The 13851-nt window shown below is 35.2% G+C and overlaps 1 protein-coding gene across 8 annotated transcripts in view; it reads right to left on the reverse strand.

Annotated features, from left to right (window-relative positions):
- MAPK10 (mitogen-activated protein kinase 10) overlaps window positions 1-13851 on the reverse strand; it is a 298702-nt gene that overhangs the window by 118472 nt on the left and 166379 nt on the right. For all 8 annotated transcript variants that reach the window (XM_025425571.3, XM_025425548.3, XM_025425608.3 and 5 more), the window contains one exon: window positions 10616-10785. In XM_025425571.3, coding sequence (XP_025281356.1) covers window positions 10616-10785 — 170 coding nt within the window. The remainder of the gene's footprint in view (window positions 1-10615; window positions 10786-13851) is intronic.

The raw sequence follows: 13851 nt of genomic DNA on the forward strand, positions 1-13851 counted from the left end.
TCATGTGGAGACGCAGAATCATTGTTTCTTCTTCTTTTTTAAAAAATTTATTGAGGTATAGTTGACATACAGTATTATAGTAGTTGCAGATGTACAATATATTGATTTGACATTTGTGTACATTGCAAAATGGTCATCACAATAAGTCCAGTTACCATGTCATATTACAAAGTTAATACAATGTTATTGACTATATTCCCGGTGCTGTATATTATATCCCCACGACTCACTTATTTTAAGACTGAAAGTCTGTACTTCTTAATCTCCCTCACTCATTTTGCCCATCCCCACAAGCCTCCTTTCCTCTGGTAACCATCAATCTGTTCTCCGTCCGTATCTATGAATCCAGGTTTTACTTTGTTTGTTTTGTTTTTTAGATTCCACGTATCAGTGAAATCATGAAGTATTTGTCTATCTCTGTTTGAAACCAGTTTGCTAACATTTTGTTGAGGATTTTCCCATCTATGTTCATCAAGGATAGTGGCCTGTAATTTTCTTTTTCTTTTCTTTTTTCTTTTCTCTTTTCTGTGTCTTATTTTCTTTGTCTTCTTTTCTTTTTTCTTTTCTTCTTCTTCTTTTCTTTTTTCTTTTCTTCTTTCTTTCTTTTTGTGTCCTAGTCTGGTTTTGGTATCAGGGTAATGATGTCCTTGTAAAATGAGTTTAAAATGTTTCCCCCCACTTCAGTTTTTTGGAGGAGTTTGGGAAGGACAGGTGTTAAATCTTTGACTGGTAGTATTCACCAGTGAAGCTGTCTTGTTCCAGATTTTTTTTGTTAGGAAGTTTTTGATTACTGATTCAATCTCCTTACTAGTAATCAGTCTATTCAGATTTTCTATTTCTTCATGACTCAGTCTTGAAAGTTGACAAATTTCTAGGAATCTATGCATTACTTCTAGGTTGTTGGCATTTACTTTATTCATAGAAGTCTCTTAACAATCCTTTATATTTCTGTGGTATCAGTTGTAACTTCTTTTTCATTTCTGATTTTCTTTATTTGAGCCCTGTCTCTTTTTTCTTGATAAATCTGGGTAAATGTTTATCAATTTTGTTCATCTTTTCAAAGAAACAGTTCTTAGTTTCATTGATCTTTTCTATTATCTTTTTAGTCTCTATTTCATTTATTTCCACGCTGATCTTTTTTTTTTTTAAATTTTTATTTGTTTATGATAGTTACAGAGAGAGAGAGAGAGAGGCAGAGACACAGGCAGAGGGAGAAGCATGCTCCATGCACCGGGAGCCCGACGTGGGATTCGATCCCGAGTCTCCAGGATAGCGCCCTGGGCCAAAGGCAGGCGCCAAACCGCTGCGCCACCCAGGGATCCCTCCACTCTGATCTTTATTATCTCCACCCTTCTACTAATTTCGGGCTTTGTTTGTTTTCCTCTTTCTCATTACTTTGGGTGTAAAGTTAAATCTTTTATTTGAGATTTCTCTTGTGTCTTTAGGTGGATACTATGAACTACTCTTTTAGAACTGTTTTTGCTGCATCCTCTAGATTTTGGTATATCTTATTTCTGATTTCTTCTGTCTCTAGGTATTTTTAATTTATTTCTTAAATTTCTTCTATAACCCCACAGTTGTTCAGTAACATGTTGTTGTATCTTGTCATATTTGCAGTTTTTCCAGTTTTCTTCTTATAGTTGACTATTATTCATACCATTGTGGTCAGAAAAGATTCTTGATATGATTTCAATCTTCTTGAATTTATTGAGATTTGTTTTGTGATCTACTATGTAACCCATTCTGGAGAATATTCCACATGCACTTGAAAAGAATATGTATCCCGTTGCTTTGGGGTGGAATGTTTTATAGATAGGTTAAGTCTCTTTGGTCTAATGTGTCATTTAAGGCTGATACTTCCTCATTGATTTTCCATCTGAATGATCCATCCATTGAAATAAGTTGAATGTTAAAATCCCTCACTATTATTGTATTGCTGTCAGTTTCTCCCTTTAGGTCCATTAGTATCTGCTTTACATATTTAGTACTCCAAAATTGGGTGCACATATATTTACACCTGTTTTTTTTTAATGTTTATTTTATTTATTTATTTGAGAGAGAGAGAGAGCATAAGCACAGAGGGAGAGGGAGAAGCAGACTCCCTGATTAGCAGAGAGCCTAACTCAGGGCTCAATCCCAAGAGCTTGAGATCATGGCCTGAGCTGAAGGCAGACACTTAACCAACAGAGCCACCCAGGCACCCTATTTGCACCTGTTTTATCTTCTTGTTGGATTGAGCCCTTTATCATTATGTAATGTCTTTCTTCATCTTTTATTACAGTTATGTTAGAGTCTATTTTGTTGATAGGAGTATAGCTACCTCAACTTTCTTTCTGTTTCCGTTTCCATGCAACATCATTTTCTATCCCTTCGATTTCAGTCTGTGTGTCCTTATATCTGAAGTGAATCTCTTACAGGCAGTATATAAATGCATCTTTTTTCAAATCCATTCAACCACTTTATGGCTTTTGATTGGAGAATTCAGATCATTTACATTTAAAATAATCACAAATAGGTATGTACTCATTGTGATTTTGTTCATTGTCTTCTTGACTGGGGGGGGGTGTTGGTTTGTAGTTCTCTTTCTTTTCTCTTTTGCTTTGTGGCTTGATGAATTTCTTTAATGTTATGCTTAGATTCCTTTCTTATCTTCTTTTGTGTATTTACTTTAAGTTTTTTCTTTGTAGTTACACTGAGGCTCACATAACACATACAGCCTATTTATGTAACAGTCTATTTTTAAGCTGATAGCAACTTAAATTTGAATAATTCCAAAACTCTATACTTTTACTCCCTTGACAATTTATGTTTTTGATGTCATATTTTACATCTCTTTATTGTATGTGTCTCTTCACTGATTTTTGTAGTTCTAGTTAATTTTACTACTTTTGTCTTTTAACCTTCTGAAGTAGCTACCACCTCTCCTACATTCTTACCTTTGCCAGTGAGATTTTCACTTTCATACGGTCTCTTGTTATTAATTTTTGCCATTTTATTTTAAGCTTAAAGAAGTCCCTTTATTATTTCTTGTAAGGCCAGTTTGTTAGTAGTGAACTCCTTTAGCTTTTGCTTGTCTAAAAAATTCCTTATCTCTCCTTTAAGTCTAAATAATAATCTTGCCATGTAGCATATTTTTGTTTGAAAGCTTTTTTTTTCTTTCAGCACTTTGAAAATATTGTGCCACACTCTTCTGCCCTGGAAAGTTTCTGTTGATAAATCTACTGATAGTCTTATGGCGTTCCCCTTGTATGAAATAATTTATTTTTCTCTTGGTGCTCTTAAGATTCTCTCTTTAGCTTTTGGCAATTTAATTATGTTACTTGGTGTGGTGCTCTTTGGGTTCATTTTATTTGACATTCTCTAGGCTTCCCAGTCCTGGCTGTCTCTCTCCCCAGGTGAGGGAAGTTTTCACCATTATTTCTTTAAATAGGCTTTCTGTTTCTTTCTCACTCTCTTCTTCTGGGACCCTTTTATTCTGTCTGATGTTCCCTAGAGGTCCCTTAAATTATCTTCATTTATTTACTTTTTTTTGTTTGTTTGTTTTGCCCCTCTGTCTGGAGGAGTCTATTGCTTTGTCTTCCAATTTCTGATCCATTTTTCTACTTCATCCAGTGTGCTGTTGAACTCCCCACCCCAACCCCCAGCATATTTTTCAGGTCAGTCATGTTCTTCAGCTCTTAAATTGTTTCTACTTTCTTATGTTTTCTATCTCTTTGTTAAAGTCTATGTTTATCCTCTTGAGTTCAGTGAGCATCATTATGACCATTACTTGAATTCTTTACCATTACTTTTGAATTCTTTATCTCTATCATCAGGTCTTTTTCTGAAGTTTTGTCTTTTCTTTCATCTAGATCATATTTCTGCTTCCTTATTTTTTTTGACTCTCTGTGTTTCTGTGTATTTGGCAAAACAGCTACCTCTTTCAGTTGTAATCCTTTTCATTCAACCTTGTCCTAGCTTTTGGTTGTCCCTTGAACCTTTGTGATTGTCTAAACTGCCTGATTTATTCTTGATATACCCCCATGTTTGAGTCATTGATCCAAGGGAAGGAATCTCAGTTAGCACCCTGTTTCAGGCTGATTGCAAGCCAAACTCTCAGGCAGTAGCTTTACAGGATGCAAATATATACAGTCCTATGGGTCTGCAATCGTAATCCCTGTTAGCCTCCAAACCAGGAGATCTGGAGATGTCCCCTGAGTGACAGCAGCAATGGGGACTCCAGAAGGGTATATAAGCTCCTTTTTTGGGAAGTTACAATGGCTATAGTAAGGTCAAGAGAATGTGCAAGGATGGTGTCTCCCTGCTTATGCTCCCTTGGAGCACCTCTTAGACCTCTAAATGTGTGGGAAACCAGAAGCATGTCCCTCAGGCAGAAGCTCCAGGCTAAGTAAATATGCTTTTCTCATAGGAAGACTGGAATTGTGTTTTAATCTGCTGCCTGTGTACCTCCCTCCGGTGGGGGCCAAGAGCTGTCTTTCTAATTGTTACAATCCCATGGAGCTATGAAATGCCAGTTCTCTGGGGCACCAGGGTCAGGTGATGAAGAGATGTACCCTGTGTAGATTGCAAATGCCCTCGGCTCTAGCAAGGCAGCGGAATCCTGTAGTAGGTAGGATATGCCTGCCTGCTTCAGAGAGGCAGCAAGAACTTGTCTTGTTTACGCATGCCCGCAGGCTTCAGTGATGCAGCAAGAGAGAGCCTTGTCAGTGCACGTACTATCTTTAGGCAGAGCATGGAAGAATGCCATGACTGCATGCTCTTGTCCACCCCAGCCAGGGAACAGAGGAGAGTTGTAACTGACTGTGCTCTCCGGTTTCGGTAACTGCCATAAATTCTCACCCCAACCTGTCCCAGACACAATGCCGTGTCCAAGGTCACCTGCTTGTGCTAGCAGGCTGTGTAGAGTATAAAAATGACAACTATCAGTACCTCTGTTTCTAAGGAGAAATCTCAACTGTCCCTCACCCCTCCAGCCAATGACCTCAGATCAGCAAATGAATGTCCCTCACATATATTCTAGGTATTTTTCAAACTACTGTTTATTCACTGGATCTTGGGGCAAGCAAGACCACACACAAGCCTTCCAAGAGGGGAACCCTAGTTTCTTCTTTCTTTCTTTCTTTTGAGGGGGGTTGCTATTGTTTATCAGGATCATTATAGTTATAGGTTAAGTTAGAGAGAAATGACAGAGTTCTGATACCAAGTCTTTCCATTATGCAAATAGTGCCCATAGAAGTCTTCCAAGAGGGGAACCTCAGTTTCCTATGGCACTTTGGGATCCCCAAAAATCAGTCTCATTGATTTTCCATACCAGACATTCTGGGGGTTCATCTTTCTGATGCATATCCCAGGTGCCAGGGTACTCAATGTGCCTATCCGATGAGATTCCTCCCTATTGTGTGTTGCTACAATGAGGGTGGGGGTTTTGCAAGATTATTACTCTGCCTCTCCTACATGCTCAGTCTGGTCCTTTTATACTCTGTTGTGGTGAACAGTTCATCTTGTTTTAAGATCTTTTCCAGAGGGAAATGATCCATATGTAGGTGTAGACTTGGAAGTCCATAGGAGAAGGTGAGTTCAGGATCTTACTATACTGCCATCTTGGAGCCTGCTCAATCATTGTATCTTTCTGTTATAATAGATAATCTTTATTTCTTCTCTCAGAGATAAAAAACTTTCATTTATTTCAAATTATTTCCTATTAGATTTTATTTAATGATTCTCAAAAATGACATTGTTGGTCCATCACCCACAATGAATGAAAAAATACCATAGTAGTGATTAATTCTTTTTGAAGATATTTAAGTATTGCCTGTTTGTTCCCTTGATAGTGAATAAGCAATGAAGTAATCCAAAGAGAAGAAAGAAAGTATAAGAACCCAATAATAAATTTAAGGTAAGTGAAACAGTAGAAATGAGACCCCATTTCAAACATAAATACCAGTATACCAACATTTGTACTTGAAAAGTAAAATCGTTATTACACACACAAAATTTTGTAGCAGCACATACAAAAAAAAATTGATGATGAACATCCTTTTTGAAATTGGTTCCTACATGTTTTATTCCTGCTCTAAAGAAAATAAAGCAAAATAAATGAATCATCAATTTCAGATTGCCTCCCATGTCCAAAGTTCCTAGATACTTCTAGTTTCCAATTTCTCTCAGTCACTATATTCAGGATCGTATAGAACAAAATACACAAATTTGAGTTTTCATGAGCAGAAGAAAGGTCTGTGGATTTTAGAAACATGTCTAAGAATGTATCTGTGTTTGATGTAGGAGAGGTGGATAAACTCACCAGTGACAAAAGGCAATTAAAAGGAAATTAAATTAAAGGCTGTAGGTAGAGAGGACAAATTAATACAGGAACAGATCTTCAAAAGAAATAGTATACTATTAACCTAGGTCATGATAAATAAACAAAGGTATCTCAAAGCTAGGCTGAGAAAGGGGTATTAGGAAGGGACAACTATATTCATGTCCAGAAAGGAATGTGCTGGAATTGTGCTGTCTGTGCACATGGTAGAGTAACAAATTAGAAGATGAGTAAGAGGAATATGCCATCCTATTTCTGTCCCTTCATCTTGGTCTTTGCCGGCTTAATTCCCTCAGCTATAAACCAAAAGACTAATAATCATCCCAGGAAACTCCAAGGCTAATGTTTTGGAATTCGGGTGTCCTTATTGACAAATGTGCTGATAAATCTATTGTTAAACTGGATTAAAAATTTTACTCAAGGATATTTATTTATTGAAATCTGTTTCAGTTAGTATACCTAAGACCTAAGATGATTTCTGTCTTATACAAGAATAAATAGAGGCCCAAAATGTCCCAAAAATATGCCACAAAATTTTTAGTAGATTTTCAGCTATTTCTGGAACAGTCTGTTAACTTCTTAAGAAAAATACTACTTTGGTCCATTTTTTAATCATTAAGGATCTATTAGCTTCCTTTCACTAGTGCCCTAATTTTCTGTGGCAGCTTTACTTAAAAGGAAAATAAAGCAATCTCAATGATTATGAACTGAAAAGTGTAGGAAAATTTTCTCATGTTCTACAATTTTCCTTTATTGAAAAGTAACCAGAAATCCCTCTGCTTTCTCCGTCTCTCTTCTTTTATAAGAATTTTTCTTTTTTCTTATTTTTTATCACATTTTGAAAGTTGTTTATAAATGCAGTGATCTCCTAACTGTCCTAGCTCTCCTAACTCTTCCCATTCTTTACATGGTATACGAGACATCTAGCATAATGCAGAAAATATAAACATATATTGTAATGTAGAAAGGAAATTAAAAGTACTAATATTTAATAAACAAATTAATAACTGGTCTCTCCCAAACACACATTATCCCTTTCTAGCAGTTGGTCTCATATTACCTAGGGTAAAAAATGTTTGAAAGGCAAAGGGAAATTTCATAGTTTGAGGGGGATTGACAGAAGCACCCTAAATTCCTTTTGCTGAAAATATTATAGTTCAGTGTGCCTGCTCTAGGAGATTTATAGCATTTATCTTAATAATAGAATCTTTACCATACTATCTGTATTAGTATAACTGCAACAACAAACATCACAAACAACTGCTTAAACAACGCAAATTTATTATCTGACAGTTGTACAGGTCCAAAGCCCTTACATGGGCCTCATCAGGCTAAATATGCTAGCAGACTGGTTCCTTTCTGGAGGTGCTAGAGGAGAATCCACTTCCATGCTCATTTGCATTTGTTGGGAGATTCCAATTTCCTATGGTTGCATGACTCTAATGCAGCCTCTATATTTTTGCTGATTGGAGGCGGACAGCATTTCCAATTTCTGGAAGCCAACCCATTCCCTAACTCATGGCCTTCTTCCTCTATCTTCTATCTTCTTCTATCTTCCTCTATCTTCTAAGCCAGCCAAAATAAAGCAAGTCTTTCTCCTGTTTTAAATCTCTTATCTCTCCTTTCCCATTGTATCTCTCTGACCCACTCTTTTACTTTTCTTTTCCACTTTCTAAGAACTCATGTGATTAGATTGATCTCTCCTGGATATCTCAGGATAACTTCCCCATTTTAAGGCCTGTAACTTTAGTCATGTCAGCAGTGTCCCTCTTGCCACCTAAGATAACATAGTCAGGGATTCTGGGGATTAGAATCTGGGGACCATTATTTTGCCTACCACTCTAGGAAATTATTTTGTGCCATAAAGACGTTCATCTCATACCTGTGCTACAACAAATAAATAAAAATTAAAAATAAGACTTTACCGGCTTAAATATCTTTGAAATGAAAGGTTTGATCCATTGTTAAAAATGTTAAACTGTTCCATCTTTTGAATAGCAAAAACAATTACTGATTGACTTAGATAATTATTAAGTAAATTTTAATAAAGGCCTTGGTATATTTGATAAATGAAATTTAAATGCTAATAAATGACTTAGAAGTACACCAATGTTGCATGCACTACTACTATTTGCATTGACTAAGCATTGAGAGTAAACTTAAAACCAGTTATCAAAATGAGGTGAACTTTAAAATTTATGTCCACATAAAAACCTGTACATGGATGTTTAAAGCAGCTTTATTTATAATTACCAAAACCTGGAACCAACATAATCTAAAGCAGGTGAATGGATAAATCATGGCATGCCTAGACGTTTCAATGTATGTCTAGGTATGCCAATGATAAAAAGAAATGAGCTATCAATCTCTGAAAAGACATGGAAAAACCTTAAATACATATTACTAAGTCAAAGAAGCCAATTTAAAAAGGCTATATGCTGTTTGATTCCAACTATATGACTTTCTGGAAAAGGCAAATCTATGGAAACAGGAGTTGGGAGTAAGAGGAAGGATGAACATGTGGAATATAGAGGATTTTTAGGGCAGTGGAAATATTCTGTATGATACCTTAATGGATACATATCATTCTACATTTCTACATTAGTCTAAATCCACAGAATGTACAACACCAAGAATAAATCCTAAGGTATAAAATGGGCTTTGGTGATTATGATGTATCAGTTAGATTCATCAATTGTAATAAACATACCACTTTTATGGAGGATGTTGGTGGTGGAGGAGGTTACCCATGTGTGGAGGTAGGAGGAATATGGAAGAATGTGGAAAATCTCTGTACTTTCATCTCAATTTTGCTGTCAACCATTTTGTTCTTAAAAAAAAGTCTTTAAAAAAGTGAAGTGAACCAGATTTTAAAATTGTTTATGAAATATAAAATAAAAGTTAAAAAAATAATGAACACTGCCACATTCCTATCATCAAAATTACATTATATCAAATGAATGAAAAAATGTAAAATATATTTTAAAATAATGTTTATTTCACCTTTAGCTCATCTTTTAAGAGTGTTCATGTTTCCAAATGGATATTACTAATGTAGCAGTAGTTTATATAACATATAAGCATACTGATCTAAGTAAATATCCTCTATAAATATATAAACTATACATATTTATGGTACATGTGCTAAATTTTTACTTATAGGTATGAGTCATCAAGTTGAAAATTACTATGCTAATACATTCATACTAAATACATTCGGTGGCTACACTGCAAGTTAAAACTACATAAAATAAATGCTTATCAATTTGATATTATCACTTTTGCAAGAATTTCACAACAGATAATCAGGTTTTGATTTGTCATCATTTCAAATTGCCACTCAAAAATGTCATAAAAGAATGGTTAGTAAAGGAGCCCAGAATCTTTCCATTTTGGAGACATATAACAGACATTTTTAAAATACCACTTACCAATAGGTAACTGAATTTTAAATATTGAACTTTAAAGGTTATAGGAATGTTTGAGATATCATTTATGCTTCTTTGGGGTGTAGATTATTTTATTTGCTGGTTATCTTAAAACATACCCCCTCATTTCTTGCTGCAAAAACATCCAAATAAAATTTTCTAAGTGTATTAGCCAAAAAAAAAACTCTGGTCTTCTTGGTTTCTCCATGGTTGCTGTGTAATGGATACTTTTGGTGAGTAGAAAGACTATTCACTAGCAAAGCTGTACATATTTTTAGTAAATTAATAATGAATTACAAATAATGTTCATAATTTTATTTTTCTTTGCTAGAAGACTTCTTCCCATCTCAAATAGTACTATTTGTTTATGTTTATTTGTGGGGGTGTTTGTGGCTAGTTGACATACACAGTATTATTCCCTTTAAAAATACAAGTTAAGTGAAATAAGTCAAGCAGAGAAAGACAAATACCATGTGATTCTACTTACATGTGGAATCTAAAACACAAAACAAAGAGACAATCACCAAAAAACAGATTCTTAAATACAGAGAACAAACTGGTGGTTGCCAGAGGGGAGGTGAGACGGGAAATGCGTGAATAGATAAAAGGGATTAAAAGTACAAACTTCCAGCTATAAAGCAAAGAAGCCACAGAGATGAAAAGTACAACATAGGGAATATGGTCAATAAGATTGTAATAACATTTGGTGACAGATGGTGACTATACATATCATGATAAGCAGGGTAATGTATACAATTATAAAATATGCTGTATACCTGAAACTAACAAAACACTGTATGTTAATTATACTTCAGTAAATAAATATATATGCTAACACATATATGTATGTTAAATCCATTTCACTTACCAAACTATTCCCTGAGCCCCAGAGCCAATAGGCTTTAAATTCTGGTAGCGCTTGAGAACTGTGAAGGTTGAGTCTCCCACTTCCACACTGTAAAACTGGTTGTCAACTTTGCTTTTGCTCATGTTGTAATGTTTGGCAATATATGACACATCCACTTGTTTATCGAATCCCTGAGAAAATAGCAACAACAACAACAAAAAAAACCATGAGAAAACGAACAACCAGACTGATAAAGAGACATAGAAAAGTCTGTTCTTCTAATGATTACTAATTCAGTCATCTATCATCATTATATAAACTGTATTTCATATAAAAAATATGTATTAGTCCATGTAAGATAATCTGGAGTAAAAGGACTCAGAAAACATACATAGAATAATTTATTTTCAGCATTAAAACTAATAGTTTTAATGGTGAAAATAAATTATGTAGATTAGATTTACATAATCTTTTCTGAAATGTCTCATTAGAACCATTTAATTATTTATGAAGCAAAAAAAAATTTCATGAAGCAAACAGCTACCAAACATATACTAGATCCATTGACTATACTAGAAACTTCAGAGGTAATTCCTGATCATCCATTAAAACAGCCATATGAGAAAGGATAAGAGATTGTATCCATATCCCTTTCTCAGAAAAAAAAAATGAGATGCAAAATAATGTATCTTTAATTATTTAATTAGGTAAATTTGAATTTAATAGTGTTGCCTTCATTTGTTCTCAATAATACCAAAAATGTTATTATCCTACATTAAACATTGAACAATTTTAGTCCAAATTAACATTATTCTAAAATCCCACATGATATCTTTTTATCCTTTGCAAGTTTGGATTTAAATATCTTTTTTTTTTTTAAGATTTTATTTATTTATTCATGAGAAACACAGAGAGGAGAGAGAGAGGCAGAGAGAGAAGCAGCTCCATGCAGGGAGCCCGACATGGGACTCGATCCCGGGTCTCCAGGATCACGCTCTGAGCTGAAGGCGGTGCTAAACCACTGAGCCACCCAGGCTGCCCCTGGATTTAAATATCTTGATTGCATATCTTTTGTTTATCTTTAGGAGAAGTTCTTCTACTTTATAATTTTTTTTTACTTTTTTTTTTACTTTATAATATTTAGCAATTAAAGAAACTGTCCTTGAAAGTTTGAATCATGATTTATGAATCATGATATATGAACATAATATAAATACCCATTATCCATAATTATTGTTTACCCATAAATAAACTTATATTGCATTTTGAGACAGTAAGTAGTTTCAATTCTATAGCTAGAAAGGACTGTATAGAATATTGTCTAGACTGTTTGTTATGGCACACACTGTTGGATGCCTGCCCAATAGTCATCCCCTCTCCTTTTTGCTGATTTTGTTCAAGCTTTGAGCACTCTCATGTCCGTGGGTTCCTTCCCAATCCCAAAAATTGAAAAGGAAATAGTCTAAATAAATGGTTCTCTTTAGAAGTGTCATTAACATTGGTGAACATTTGGGAGATTTGTGGACATTTTTGGTATACCATATGGTAGGAGATGTGGCTTGTATTTAGTTGGCTTATCAAACAGTGCTGGTTATCCTGCAATGAGTGGGACATTCATGAATAATTTCTTATACAGTGAATAATTTCTTACATACCTCATGAATTTTGAGTTATGCCAAAGGTTTAATTAGTAAACAAAAGAAAACAGAAACCCTGTCTTTAATGTTCTGAGCGCAGAATCTAAACTAAAGGATTTTTGTATGGTTTGAGTACAAACTGACTTCTGAAAAAAAAAAGAAAAAAAAAACTGGCTTCTGAAAATCTGATTCTCACATAATTTGAAAAAAAATTTAGATCTCCTTAGGCTCTGAACCTCTGGTTGGTCATTAAACCATTGTCCTTAGAAAATTTTGGCATTTCATTTATAAAAACCAAACCAAAACAAACAGAAACAGAAATACAAACTAATTGGTCTTTCCATACTCTCGGAAAGGGAGACAGGCAGCACCGAGTAATATAAATGAGGAGGATACATTGGGGACTATGTGGACATGAGTGGCCAAACCTTCGAATCTAGTTGGCGGACCTTACAGACCCCATACAGAATGAAAGCAGAATGCACATGACCGGAACCAGCCTATTACTGGAAGACATAGGGTGGCTGCAATCCAGTACAAATGCACACAGACCTCAAAGAACAAAGTGGACTGAAGTTGGGGAATCCAGCTTGGTTGGAAAAATGACCGAAAATTCAGTATTTTATGAGTACAATAAGGAGAGGTGTGAAATGCAAGATATAGTCCCTGAGGCATGGAACAGGAAATTAAACAAGACTATTAAAAAACAGAATTGGGGCGCCTGGGTGGCGCAGTAGGCTGAGCATCAACTTTTGGTTTGGGCTGAGGTCTGAACTAAGGATTGAGAGATGGAGCCGGGTGGCCTCTGGGCTCAGCAGAGTCCGCATCAGACTCTCCCTGTACCTCTGTCCACTCACCGCCCCCCCACCCAACCCTCATGGATGTGCTCACTCGTTCCCTCTTTCTCTCTCTCAAAATAAAATAAATCTAAAAAAAAAAAAAAAAAAAAAAAAAAAAAAACAACAACTACAGGGCATTGTAAGTCTATTCAGGGAGACTAAACAGGATTTAGAATTTAAACAATGACTGTGGACTACAAGAAAGAAGAACATTAGTATTTGAACAATCCTTGATTTCAACAGCAGAATCAGGAACTTCTCTCTGCACCATACTCCATTTCTACTGTAGGAGTTTTTGGTCTATCAGCAGACTAAACTTATTAAAATTCTTTTTGCTTCTTCTTAACTTTGAAAGGTAAAAAAAGAACCCCCAAAATTTAATAAATATAAAAACAACAAACAAACAAAAATAACTGGAGCTAGATTACCAGTCAATTCCTTTGCCAAGGTTAATTTGGGATGGATGAAGTACCTGATTTCATTTGTCATGTTCTGATCCTTTTTTACATCCTTTAACGTTCTCATTTCTAACCACCCACAAAATTCTTAGCACACGCTAGCTTCATCAAACCTACATAATCTACTTTTCCCCCCACTTACTCTCCTTCATCTCTGAAATGTTGCTCGTTCCAACTGTCCTGCATATATGAATACTAATCGTATGTAATGTTTTATGTTCCAGACCCCTGACTTAATGCTGTATCTTAGTACCACCCTATTCCTTCAGACTTGCCTGTGGCTTTTCTAGCTGTGGTTTCAGTCTTTATATTATACTTGAGTC

The sequence above is a fragment of the Canis lupus genome, chromosome 32 (assembly GCF_003254725.2).
Source record: "Canis lupus dingo isolate Sandy chromosome 32, ASM325472v2, whole genome shotgun sequence".
Lineage (NCBI taxonomy): Eukaryota > Metazoa > Chordata > Mammalia > Carnivora > Canidae > Canis > Canis lupus.